The following is a 14,828-nucleotide window of genomic DNA, read 5'->3' as shown; positions in this document are numbered from 1 at the left end:
ATATAGATCAATGGCTTCAGGGGAAAATATAGTTCTGTGACTCCGGGGGAAAATATAGATCAATGGCTTCAGGGGAAAATATAGTTCTGTGACTCCGGGGGAAAATATAGTTCTGTGACTCCGGGGGAAAATATAGATCAATGGCTTCAGAGGAAATATATAGCTCAATGGCTTCAAGGGAAAAGGGGAAACAGTGTTCAGATAAAAGACCATTCATGACAGATTTCATAAGAAACAATGTAATATACAATCGTGGAAAAGAAACATATTGTTGCCAACTTTCTAAGGCTTGTTGGTTTGGCCATATTGTCATACCAGACACATTATACGACATGATACAAGCAGCATTCTCCAACGGAGCATTTTTGGCATGCAATCGAGCGATGTCTGCGTCAGGAGCCAAACCCTCTTACGACGTTGTTAGATATTGTGTATGATGGCCAACACCTGCCTTGGAAATCTGTTTGATTAGATACAATTTCGCATCCACAGAGCCACAGGGACTTGGCTTGAATCTTATGTTTCTGTGACAAGAATTACATCTCCCGAGCCGGCGAAAACTTCACATATTATTTCTTCAGTTATGTGAAGGAGATCGGCTAAGTATTGACCAAAATATGACCCGATGAATTTAAAGGATAGTATGCTTGTTTTTTATAAATATACTGGTTATTAAATCATGAATTATGTTTTTAACACGAGAGGCAGTAAAAACAAGCCCAATATCACTATTCTAAAAAGTCCCAAAGTGTTGTAATTATCGCAATATCAGCGAAATTCGGCAATAAAGCCAAGACTTCAACAATTTTGTTTGAAACGGTCCCTCTGAATTGTAAAGGCGTTTGTTCAATATAGAATATGGATGAAACAATGGACATAGAACAATGGAGACTCATCCGAAGTTGTCAGTGCGTTTCTTTCAAATGGATATTGGAATTTAAGTAGTATTCTCCACATTACATTTGTGTAACTATAAGATAGGACACAACACCATGGAATACGATTTTATTTAGCTGTAATAACAGAAGTTGATCCCTGGATTGAGACTATCACCTACAGTACTGTACCGATAAAGTACAGTGTACCGTTTTATCGACAAAGTGTCATTATCATGAAAATTATCCAATTAAAAGAAGCGTTACATAACCGTTATTTTCGAATCGGAAATATGAAGAAATGGCTAGGTAGACATTTTAAGTCTCATCCGGATGAAACGTTTTCTCTTCATGAGATGCAGAAGTACACGTCCAAACTTTTATAGTCAATACTCGTCATGATTCGGAATGAGAGTCCACAAAATTAGTAGGTATGGACTCTCAACTTAGGCATATTTAGCAGTATAACAATATTGCACAATATGTAGAGACCCGAGAATAAGAAATGCGTGGTTCCATTCAATACCAAATGAACGTTTAATACCAAAATCATGAAAGAAAGATATTTTCTATTTTCTTTTGAAGCTGTACGTATCTTCATATAATCAATTATTTGTTGAGTGTCAGTGTGTCGTTATAATCTAAAAGCTCCTTCCCGTTTAGTAATGCTAGGTTTACTATTACCAAATCTATCTAGAATCACAGATCACAAGTTTGCGATCGTTAGATCTACAAGATCTGATGTCAGTTTATAACACTTTCCAAAGGGGCATGATATTAAGTATGGCAGATAAAATCAGGATTTAAATATCCAGCATCGATAGCTAACTGCACCTCTCATCTAAATTTTCATCATTTAAAGCCCCAATATACGTAACATCCACCAAACATTTAGTGTAGAATTACACATAATTATTGAGATATTCTCTAAGATGTAGTTAAAATTAAGTTATTCAAACGATAGTTACCATGACTTTGTGCATAAAGTATTGATATATGAGCAGTTGAAACTCGCTATTTGTAAACACACCTCCATTTTAAACACGCCGCCATCGAAATTACGATTGTTGCCGAACCACGTCGGAAAGTTCATAACCTGATCACTTATAGAGGAAGCACATGCAGATATGTCTACGATAAGTTTTTGTTTACAAACATTGTTTGCGAAGTCTTGTCGTAGACTTGAGGTATTCCTGTGATAAACATTCAGTTTTTGGGGAAATTCTTTTCTTAGCTGTGTCTGCCATGTTTACACATGCGGAATAAGCGCATTAAATTGAAAACAGTCAGTTTTATTTTCTTTAATTAAAGGAAAGTATTTGTTTTGTTACATATATTACGGGGCTTTAACTTATGTCAATTTCGACTTTTCAAAAATGGCCTTGCAGTCAAAGAAAAAAAAGGACGAAACAGCACTTGGACACAATTATATTTCCTATTTGATTATACTACATCTGCTTAATTTGTATCTATATGTGTTTTTCTTTGTCTTTTGCACAGTCCAATTTATATTGAATACTGGTAGTGACAATGTAAGTATTCGGTGCCCTTATAAATGTAAATTCGGTAGTGTCAATATAGCTACAACAGCTGCAGATTTCCCTTGCCACCTGTCTTAAAAGTTAGACCCCCAAAGGACCACAAACCAGGCTTAATTGTCCAGGGTTTTGTTTGGAGATAACAATATGAATTTCTTTCTCCTCAATTAAGACATTTTATTTGAAACAGATTTGTTAACCACAAGGTTCACTTAATTTGTAAATAAATTCCATGCTTAAACAGGGCGTAGATATTAAGTCACAAATTACTATGTAAGTTACTATCACATGCTCAAAACTTCAAAACTAACAAAGACGTTCATACTAAGGGACATAACTCTTCGGCGTCATGAATCGCAAGTTCACGACACAATGAGATATTGATCACAGTATCAGAGCAATTTGGCCCAAACTTCCGTCTTTGGGCGGAACAACAGGGAATGCCCCTGTTAGCATAATCAACCAGTCCCAGAATATCTTATCGAATCATAAAAAACAACCTTCCTTTCTTAAAAATGGTTTTAGGTAATTTGATGCAATTCATTAAAACCCGAATGTTACAAAGAAAAAGGCAGGGTCCTTTACAAGCACCAGGCCCAATTGAAAGTGGGCCAAGGTCATTCATTTGAACAAACTTTGTAGGGCTCCATGCCAGCATGCTATGGGCCAAATATTAGCCCCCAGGCCTTCTAGTATTTGAGAAGAAGTTATTTAAAGATTTTGACCTTTCCTCCCATTGAAATGCAACCAATCAAAATCAAAGTGCGTCCTTCAACTCTACAAAATAGGTTGACATAACAAAGATGGTATTTTTCATTGTACAACACGTTTGTTAGTCCTTTTTATCAAGGCAACTGATTAACACAACAAGAGTACCGCAAAGCGGAACAAAATACGCCCGTGAATACCCAAAATAGCAAAGGGGCATAACTCTTTTTTCAAATCGTCTAATCAAAACTCCATTCAGGAAAACACAATTTCATATCATGGTGATTAAGCCTACCAAGTTTCATATAGATCGGCTGAAAAATGTAGATCTCCGGACAAGATTTATATAGTGAAATAAACGAAGGGCCATAACTCTTGTTCAAATCACCAAATCAAAACCCCGTTCAGGAAAACACAACTTCATTTCATGGTGATTAAGCCTATCAAGTTTCATAAAGATCGGCTGAAAAATGTAGATCTCTGGACAAATAAAATTTTACGAAGGACGCCGGATGGACGGACAGCGCCATACCATAATACGTCCGTCTTTCGACGGGCGTATAAAAATTTGAAACTCACAGTGAAAAACCTCATCAAGATGGCAGCAGTAGGTGGAACACAGTCATGGACTGCGACATCTCTGCAAAATGCTTCAAAAGCAAAGGGTCCTTAAAACATTGTTGAATCGAACGGCTGTATACGAAGACAACTTTATATCACGGTGATTACGTCTACGAAGTTTGAAGGAAATCAAAACCTGAACGAAGGCCTCCGGACAAGATTAATACTGCCATTCAAGAGAATGAAATATGGTGATTAGCCTACCAAATTTGGAAAAGGTCGGTTGTTTGGAGAGATCTGGACAGGTCGAATATTATGAAAACACGGTGCAACTCTTCTGCATACAATCTGAATCCTGTTGCCTTGAAAAGCGGATCAAAGTACGTGTAATTAATAAGCTTGGTATCCCTGCATCCTACAGGCCTAATATCAACACCCTAGGTCTCTTGGTTAATGAGAAGTTGTTGAAAGATTTCAACATATTTGACCCCGGTCAGTCATTCATGTTAAACTTGGTAGCCCTACATACCTAATGCTTCTGGCCCAATATCGGTACTCTTCTTGTTATTGAGCAGCCATTTGAATGGAAAGTTATGGCACGACGGGAAACGCACGAAATAAGACGGCTAAAAATGTGGCAATAACAAATGTATCTGGATAGACCGACAGACACCAGATGATGTAAGACTTGAACTAGAATTCTTTCATTAAAAATCATTTTTGATGTTCAGCAAGACATTTTAGACATGCCATCCCAGCGTTACTTTAAATATATTGTACATTAATAACTCAACACTGTACATTATGACAAAGAACAAAGCAGTTATGAATTAGTAATTCATATTTTACGTTCTTTCAATATACAATGTAATGCTTCAACCTTGATTTGAAAGACTTCATACAAAACACCCTACAAAAACGGTTGTACTCTGGTCTCTGCTTCATCATGATAAGCAGGACTTTTAACATGATCAGTGCCATCCAAGGCAATACAAAAGCCATCTCTTCCAATGACTTTTCAAATCATCAGTGCTATATAGGAGGGTTCAAAACGTTTATCTGCTAAAAAAAATACATGCATCACTGATGTTATTTACATATTGCATGTAAGTTGCCTGAAATACAGAATAATGTTACCGATTTACGTGTTGAATGAGTGATCTCAACAGTCCTATAGATCAGATGGCAGAAGTTTTAAAACTTAGGCAGATAAATAAAATTTTCTACCAGTTGTGAAGAAAGGCTTAAATGATTTTGCATCTTTCTTCAGAATTCACAACTTGATTATTTTCACTACTTTTCAAGCATTCCTTTTTAAATAATGTATTTGCCCAATACAATGGACACTCGCTACAAATCACAATGCATGCCTACAAAATGTCATCAGTTTCCCCTTAAAAAACACTGCAAGTTTCTTCCTTTCAAGTTGATTTAAGAATTTCAGGAAATTAAAAAAGATGTACAACTTTCGAATTTTATACTGGTGTAACCAGACCATTGCACCAGTTTATTCATTTCCTGTTAACAATCTCACACCAACATGTGCATTTGGTGCACATTTCCCATGTGAATTAGTACAGAAACATTCAAAGCATTAAAATAAATTAATGTTACGACAACTTGAAACATTTACTTCAATTATAATTGAGGGATGGACACCATTGGGATACATATCCAAATGCCATTTCCTCTTTGCCGTTTGATGTTTCTGCGACAGTTTAGGTATATGTGCAACTGTGCATCCTTTATACCAAAACTTTTGATGCCAATTATTCACATCATGAGAAATTTGGCGAAACGAAATTCTAAAGCCAATGCTTTGGTCACTTTTGACAGATCCAGAACGCTAAGACTCTGCCTCCTTTTCATTAGTCACCGTCTCTTGTGGTTTTTCAACACAGTTACTACTAGTTTGATCACATTCAGGTTTTGCATTGTCTTCAGATACTTTCTCTGATTTTACACTCAATTCTCCAAGTTTTTCAGCCACAGAGTCAGTTTCACTGTCTTTACTTTCTGGTTTGTCATTTGAAGCCGATTCTTTCTGGTCACTTGAAGTGGATTTCTTCTGTTCACTCTCTGGTGCAGCATCTGATAACCACAAAAATGTGTGAATGTCATACAGTGAAATACAATATATCAATTTCGATGGATGACATTTTAACTGTATACTTTTCTACCACACCCCAACACCACCAGAGCATTTTCAACACATTTTTTTCTCAAAAGAAAGACTAGTTAAGATCTTTTGATGTTCATCAAACGAGTCTCTAGATTGCATAATGGTAGATCTTAATGGCTTTGAAGTTGGTTGTCCTTATTGGTAACCTTCAAAAGGAGCGTATCAGCCTGTGATTGGTCAGATTTTTTTCTTCTAAACCAATTAAATTACTTCACAGAAAAGCCTCTATCAGAAATAAGTGCCGCTAAGTTTGTTTTCATTTTAATCAAACGGTAATTCCAAGATTTCATCATACAGAGGCAAATTTTTACACACGGTCAATTGACACTGAACGAGGTTAAGGTTGAAAAGCAATGAAATTTTGATTTACGTCAAACCTCATTTCCTTTCAATAGAGTATGACTCCTAAGATTCAGTGTTAAGCCAGACAAGCAATCTGATATGGTCTCGTAATATAGATCATGGGTTAACTTTTGTTTCCATTTTTAAATCTGCAATAAAACACAGTATCCATAATATACTTTTTAATGTCATTATGTAGGAACTGTGAATTAGATATCAAGCAGATTTAACTTTACTTTCAAGAATTAACAAAATATTAATTTTTCATGTCAATATTCCTTGTTCTTACTTTCGAGTCTTTCAATACGTTTAAAACACTTAAAAGCCTCTATCAGAAATAAGTGCCGCTAGTTTTGTTTTCATTTCAATCAAACGGTAATTCCAAGATTTCATCATACAGAGGCAAATTTTTTACACAAGGTCAATTGACACTAAACGATCCGGTAATGATGTGCGGTTAAGGTTAAAGCAATCAAATTTTGATTTTCGTCAAACCTTGTTTCCTTTCAATAGAGTATGACTCCTAAGATTCAGTGTTTTAAGCCAGACATAAGCAATCTGATATGGTCTCGTAATATAGATCATGGGTTAACTTTTGTTTCCATTTTTAAATCTGCAATAAAACACAGTATCCATAATATACTTTTTAATGTCATTATGTAGGAACTGTGAATTAGATATCAAGCAGATTTAAGTTTACTTTCAAGAAATAACAAAATATTAATTTTTTATTATGTCAATATTCCGTGTTCTTACTTTCGAGTCTTTCAATATGTTTAAAATACAGAAAAGCCTCGGTCAGATATAAGTGCCGCTAGTTTTGTTTTCATTTCAATCAAACGGTAATTCCAAGATTTCATCACACACAGACAGACTTTTTAGACAAGGTGGATTAACACTGGTAAGGTTCAGTCATGCTATGTGGTAAAGGTTGGAAAGCACTACCTGAATTCCGTATAAAACAGGTTCTCACTTACTTGGTCATTAGAGTATCAGATTTTCACTTCGAAGGTTCAGTATTTTACCCCAAATATAGGCTAGCAGAAATAGTCTCATAGTATAAAAATCATGGAAAAACTTTTTCCGTGTTTAAATTCGTCATATAACACATAATCCAAAATATGCTTTTAACCTAATGATGTAGGAACTGTGAATTAGATATCAAGCAGATGTAAGTTTACTTTCAAGAGTTACAAAATATTAATTTTTCATGTCAATGTTCCCTGTTTTTACTTAGTAGTCTTTCAATGTTTAAAATACGTAAATGCCTCTGTCAGAAATAAGTGCCGCTAAGTTTGTTTTCATTTCAATCAAACGGTAATTCCAAGATTTCATCACACAGAGACAAAACTTTTTACACTAGGTGGATTAACACAGGTTTACTTTAGTCATGATGTGCAGTAAAGTTTGAAAAGAACTAAAATTTGAATTTCAATTGATATAAAACCAGATTTCCTTTTAAAAAATGGTCAAAATTGCTTCGTCCACGAAGTATTCGATTTTTACTTCATTAAATTCAGTTTTTTACCCCAAATATAGTCATCAGAAATGGTCTCATAGTATAGATCATGGCAAAACTTCAGTTTTCATTTTTAAAATCTGGTATTGAACAAAGTATAAAAAATTTATTTTTTAATGTTGTAATTTATGAACTGTAAATTAAATATTCAGCAGATTTCAATTTACTTCCAAGGATTCCAAAAATATTAATTTTTCATTTCAATATTCCGTTTTTACTGAGGAGTCTTTCAATATGTTTAAAATACGTAAAAGCCTCTGTCAGAAATAAGTGCCGCTAGGTTTGTTTTCATTTCAATCAAACGGTAATTCCAAGATTTCATCACACAGAGACAGACTTTTTACACAAGGTGGATTAACACTGCTAATGTTCAGTTGTGATGAGCTGTCGAGATTGAAAAGCACTAAAATTTTTATTATGGTCAAACCTGATTTCCTTTTAAAACATGGTCAAAATTGCTTGGTCAATAGAGTTTCAGATTTTTACTTCTAAGATTCAGTGTTTTACCACAAATAAAGTCAATCAGAAATGACCTAATAATATAGATCATGGCGAAACATTTGTTTCAATTTTAAAATCTGTCATAAAATAGTATCCAAAATATACTTTTAAGGTCATGATGTAGGAACTGTAAATTAGATATCAAGCAGATTTCAATTTACTTTCAAGAGTTACAAATTAGTAATTTTTCTTGACAATTTTCTTGGTTTTTACTTGGGGAGTCATTCAAAATATTCAAAATACAGAAAAGCCTCTGTCAGAAATAGTGCCGCTAAGTTTGTTTTCATTTTAATCAAACGGTAATTCCAAGATTTCATCATACAGAGACAAAACTTTTACACAAGGTGATTTACACTGGTAAGGTTCAGTCATGATGTGCTGTAGAGGTTGAAAAGCACGGAAATCTTTACTTCAATTGATATCAAATCCAATTTCCTTTTAAAATGGAGCCACAATTGTTTGGTCAATGGAGTAGCAGATTTATAATGCTTCAGATGAAGATCTTGTGTGGTTGCTTCAATTAGGTAGTAATGACTAAAGTAAAGCAATGTTTTAACGCAGTGATGCTCATTTACCTTACTGACACACCTCCATCACTACAGAATAGCTAGTTTCCATCAGAAATGTCAGCTGATAATTTTTCCTATTTCAATCACCGAAAATCCAAATTTTGATCGTACCACCATCAATGTCAGTAAACTGATATTGACTTATTTGGACATTTTGTTTTTGTCAAAATTTGTACAAGTCAAAATATTTTCCATGGTCCTTTGAATTTCAAGATAAGTTTCGACTGTATTTAGAATTTTCGGAGAAAAAATCCCTACCTTAACCTAAGGCAATTATTGTCGGGTAGAAAAACTATTATGACTTACTTGATTTTCCAATTTTTTCATTTATAGCCTGACTTTCCTCAAAACTGGACTTAAATTTCTGAGCATCTACAAAACAAACAAAAAATACACCTTGTAAAATCCATTAATTCATGTACCTCTGAAAAAACAGGCAAGGTAACGCAAGCAACGGCAACATTTAGTTATCAATCGCATGACAATGAACTATAAACTGGAGTACTTTCATAGTTTCCTCTTTGTTCTTTGCAGATACTCACAAAAAAAATCTATAAGTTGATGATTCAATATAATCCTATTTAACCAATACATTTACAGTGTGTCCATCATCTAATTTTGATATCTACATTTACAGTGTGTCCATCTCACTGATGTTTAAACAATGGCAATTGTATAGAATGAGGCAAAATTTTGTCATACTTTCTGCATTTGCTAATCGTATTGCCAATAACTCTGGTTTTGGTTCCTCATCTGCATAGTCACAAGGGGTACTCCAAACCCATGCCCGATCACTCCCACAGTTCGGCTTTAACTGCATGTGTGGAGACACTGTAAACAGAAGTAAAAATCATCATTTTTGTCCTGTTATCTAAATTATGTAAAAATTCAATACACAAGTACAATAATGTTATTTTGAAATTACAAATTTTAAAACGACCACGACATTTAATTTGAAACAGATTCTATCAGGATGAATTACCATGGAATTTGTATCGGTGCAATGTAAGGGTAATTCATCATTTACATTTAGATGTATAATATTCAAGCAGTGATAAAGAAAGGTTACTGCTTAAAAAAAAACAAAAAAAAAATGCAATCCAAAGGCTATCAGGATAAATAATGTGACACTCATCATTGGTGTTCAGTCCGCCCGTCACAATATTTTCATCATACAATCCTTTGAACTATTTACAACATTTCAATATTTACCAGTTTTGTTCTTAATAAAATAAAGCTCAACAAATTGATTTTCTGTACATTGGAAAAGAGTACTATAGTTAAATTATTCCCTTTCTTTTCTAATTTGTTTTCCTATTTATGATTCTACTACTGGTAAACTCATGTATCAAAGTTTATATATCAGCAAAAATAATGTGACAATCAGCATTGCTTTATCAGTCCGCCTGTCACAATATTTTCATCATTTAATTCACTAATATCCCTGGTCTCAAAATCGCACCCATTCATATTTCCATGGACGTCCGTGAGAAAAATTCTATCCAGATTTCTGCATTAATTTAGATAAGTCACCTTTTATTATTTGCCCTCGTTATTACCTTCTTGTTTTTAGCAGATTTTGGTCATAAAATAAATTGAAAACAAAAACCTGTGAAATAAGGTAGTTTAAGCATAGATCCACATTGTAATTGTAAATCTATATTAGTAGCATAGATGGACAAATGCAACATGTCAATTTTGTATAAGTTTTGCAACATAAACACCTCCTTATGAAACATCAAAGCTCGAAAGTATCGAGGGAGAATGACTTTCTTCATCTATGAAATTATGTATTTCAGATGTAGTCAGAAAGATAATGTGACACTCAACAGAAATTTTCAGTCCGCCCGTCACATAGACTTCATCACTCAATACATTGCTGAAATACACTCGTACATAACCATCATGATATTACATCCTCTTTTTATTCTTTGAAAAAGCAGAACCTTCTTAATTTGATACATCTTGTCAAAAATTTAAGGAAGCAAGGGAATCACCTGTCCAGTTCTTTTTATTACTTGTGAAATGTGTGTAAATCTATCCCAATGCTAAAAAAAAGAAAAGTATGGTCATGTTTTTAATTAATTAAAAAGTAACACAAAAACTCACAATAATGGTTGGCACACACTTTGAGAGTTTTGTCTCGTCTCATCAATATTCGTACAAGACCAGTTTCTCGGTGTTTGAGAAACTTGACATCTCCTGTTCCTCGTTCTTTCCACTCTGGGGGTTCCACTGTGCTATCAAATCGAAACAGTTTGGCTCGACTGAAATGAAAAATCACATCAAGACCAATTACAAATGATTTCCCCGTTTCCAATAACCCTACCTCCACTACAGCAATACATACAATAATTTTTGTATGTTGCTCATTAATTTCTGCAAGTAGAAACATACGCAGTTTTATATGAATTGGTTGATTCAAATGACTATATGATTTTTCATTTCTACCACATATACGACTAAATACATCCCTCCCACACTCTGCCACAAAAGTAAGGAGTGTTACAAAAAAAAAAAAAAAAAATGCATCCCAACAAATCTGGTTTTTTTTTTATTTATAATAAGTGACTGACCTTAGAACTTGGGACATAAAAAGCAATTTCCAAAGTAAGCACTTTTGGTAAGGAAGCATTGTATTGAAGATTGGTTTTCGATTGGGCAAAGCAAACTCAAGCAACTCGAAGAGAAATTGATATCAACTTATATTTACAGTGACCTTTGTCCTTTGGACGTGAATGACCATCTATCTCAAACAAGCACTTATGGTTAAAGAGCATTTCATCAAGTTCAAGTTAGATTTGACTTCAGCAAAATTAAGTTATTTCACAAATGGATTTTCAATAACAGCAACATAAGCCTCATTTTTCTATTTATAGTAACAATGACCTTGACTTTGTTCAAAACTGTAAAGCAATCCAAAGCAAACACTTTCAGTAAAAAAGTACTATATGAAGTATGGGTTAGATTGACCAAAGCAAACACTAGTTTTCACATGGAAACTATTTACTATTTATTGCAAATGACCTTGACCTTTAACTTTGACAGATGAAAAACTTCATACCCCAATGGCCAGCAAGTGCTTCCTTTAAGGGGACTTTGCATAAAGTACAAGTGCCATTGGCCCAAAAGAATTTGAGATACTGTGCAGAATCCTCAAAACGGACAAGCTGATTACTATGGGGCATTGCATCTCAATGCAGTGCCTTCATGAAATTATGGCCAAAATGTATAAACCTGTAAAATGTGCCTTTTCACTTTACATTTTAAATATTTCATCTTCATCCTCTTCCATAGATTTAACCTCTACTTTCTCCAGCTGTACCAGTGGTTCAAAGTGAATTTCTGGACTCTCCACTTCATCATGCTCCTCCTGAAATTGCAATACATTAGATTCATAGTTTATATATTTTTTTCAATTTCTCAGAATAATGCATTTGCTAGCGGAGTCCATATAATGTAAATGAAAAACATATTCATAACATTAACCCAATACAAAGTGTCATAAACCTTATACAAAATGTACCAGTTTTAATCAAGTTTGGTATTAATCGTCTACTGCGTGCATGTGAATGAAACAAAGGGTGAGATCGTGGGAATATTGCTACAACACTAAGAAAATTGCAGAAACATTTTTTCCTCTTTGTTTTTCTGCAAATATGTATAGCTGCCATTTCAGTTGCATAATTGTCATAGTTCGTATATAATACTTACGCCCCCCCCCCCCCCAATTCATTTTGAAACTAACATTCTATCTTGTAACGCAAGCGAATTACTCTAGCCTTGAAAATATGCCTGCACCACGAATTGTAGGATGCAAGAGTGTTCGAGTTACCAGAAAGAAATCAAAGATACGCCATTTCAGTTCATACATAGACAACATTCTTGAACACTTTTGCCAGTTGGGACGAGCATGGTAACTATTCAATCGTTAGACTATATTATCGATTATATTTCAACACAGACGAAGACCCATTAACCCCAAACATATAATCAGTCACAAAATAATGGAGCAGAGAGTTTCATTTCACATTGTTTAAATAACAACTACGTTCAAGCAATATTGTAGGTTGGAATTCACTTCGCATTTAAATGTCCGATTGCAATCAATGTATCTAGAAGCATGACATGCGAAAACAGCTATATCAATAAGACCCATCCCAACGTGTCAACAAATTAAAACACACTTTTAAATGCAAGTGTTTATACATATACTGTTTTCTTTAATTACGAACCTTGGAATCAGCCATATTACAAGATGATTGTGGATTAAATTTGTTGTTTACGACTCGTCCATACGTAGCTCGTTCCCGCTGATTTTCTACTTCCAAGTTACCTTAGTCACAAATGTACTTCCGGTACAACGCCTAGCAAATAAATCCACCTCAAACCTGTATAAAGAATCAAATTGTATTGTAAACACCCCCATTAAGTTCCATTTACCAGACAAATATGAAAATATAGATTCAAAACAAGACAAAATGCGTTTTATATTACCTCATTCTGTAGAGAAAGGAACAGTCGGATGTTTCCGTCAGATTACGGAATCATCCGAGATACTACTGTAGGACTGCTACCGCAAAGTTTGAATTACAGCAACAGTAACAAATAAGATATTTTGCAATGGTTCGACTCTATACGTAACTATATGTGATATCTTATAGTGAATGGATCATCTTGAATAATTGTGGCTTATATGATAAAATATCTTAAGAAGTCAAGAAACTGTAGATGCCACTGTTTTATGTGCATGCTTTTCTTCTCTTGTTGATTAATGTGAAGTATCGGGGGTTATACAGTTTGTCTTGGTGCTCAAATCAATGAGCCTAATAACTAATGAATTAGGATACGCCAAAGATTTGACTTTTAAGTGTAAGGGCGTTCCCAACCGGGAAACCATTACAATTATTTACTTCATAGCAGTTAAATTTATTTGAGTCTTAACCTTACGGTACCGGTCTGTCATTTAATGAAAACGTGTTATTTAAACTCGAGTTATGTCCCTTGCATTACTTAAAAAACGAGACGGTGGTTGCGCTCGTCTGCGGGAGCTCCACCTTTTCTACAATATATTCGATGTAAGGTTCTAATTTAAGTGTGACATCATACATTGATGGGTCGTCGCGACAATATGCGTTGTGAAATCGACTGTGTCAGAATAAGCCTTCTAGAAATGAGAATGTTACTGGGAACATGATAAGCACAGATTTCGATATGTAAAACTATACAGGATTATCCTTAACGTATGAGAATTTCGTGATGAAGACTAATACGTATCTATCATGTATTTGCAAATTGTTCTCAATACAGGTACAGTTGTTGATAAAACAAACTGGGCGTTGGTCAACAGTGTTTGTCTCAGGCACGTGGTCATGGCTTTAACCAAAAGGGTGACAAGATAATCACGTGCAAAAACATCGGTAAATCATAAGGTACAAATAAAATTCAGAATGCAAGAGAGAAATACATGGAATACCAAAGAGAAAAGTCCACATCAATAATCTTATGATCAATATTCTTATTATCGATAATCTTATGATTAGTTGTTCAAAGATATTTCAAAACGGAAATCAACGAATTCCACTGTCGAGAAAAGACGTGTTAACATGATATTCAGAATACATTACGTAATTAACTGTGTGAGTCATCATCTTGACAATATAGAGTAACGCCCTATTGCCAACATATTGTAGATGAATGAAAACCAATAACGCGTTGGCTATAGAAATCTGTAAATCCGGTTCATCGTGTTGGCTATGATATCTGTAGGCAAGACGCCATCGATGTATTTGAAAATGAGACTGAAAGACTCTTCAAGGTCTTTGTGACTTTTTTTTATATGCTCTTCGGTAAATTCAGCTTCGTATGAAAACAAAAACAAATCAGAGGGTCGCAGTTAGTTCATGAAAGGTATGCCATTCGTCTGTTGGAAGATCGTATCTCCAAACTCGACGGAGGTGTTGTCAACTAGAAACTTGATCATTTTTTATGATTTCGTCCTCCGTATATTTCTTCTTTTATTAGGACGTATTG

General features: G+C 34.4%; 1 protein-coding gene across 1 annotated transcript; it reads right to left on the bottom strand.

Annotated features, from left to right (window-relative positions):
• Positions 1 to 4,512: 4,512 nt before the first annotated feature.
• LOC132560885 (ran-specific GTPase-activating protein-like) lies at positions 4,513 to 13,138 on the bottom strand. The gene is made up of 6 exons (XM_060225587.1): positions 13,031 to 13,138; positions 12,059 to 12,168; positions 10,905 to 11,062; positions 9,498 to 9,626; positions 9,102 to 9,167; positions 4,513 to 5,773 (listed from the first exon to the last, which is right to left on the bottom strand). Exons 1-6 carry the CDS (start codon positions 13,043 to 13,045, stop codon positions 5,529 to 5,531), a joined length of 723 nt encoding a protein of 240 aa, XP_060081570.1. The 5' UTR covers positions 13,046 to 13,138; the 3' UTR covers positions 4,513 to 5,528.
• Between the last annotated feature and the right edge of the window lie 1,690 nt (positions 13,139 to 14,828).

This window comes from Ylistrum balloti, unplaced genomic scaffold (genome assembly GCF_031769215.1).
Source record: "Ylistrum balloti isolate Yb309-2 unplaced genomic scaffold, AGI_CSIRO_Ybal_v1 Utg371128, whole genome shotgun sequence".
NCBI lineage: Eukaryota > Metazoa > Mollusca > Bivalvia > Pectinida > Pectinidae > Ylistrum > Ylistrum balloti.
Note: the sequence above shows the minus strand (reverse complement) of the source record. Positions and strands in the feature narration are given on the sequence as shown.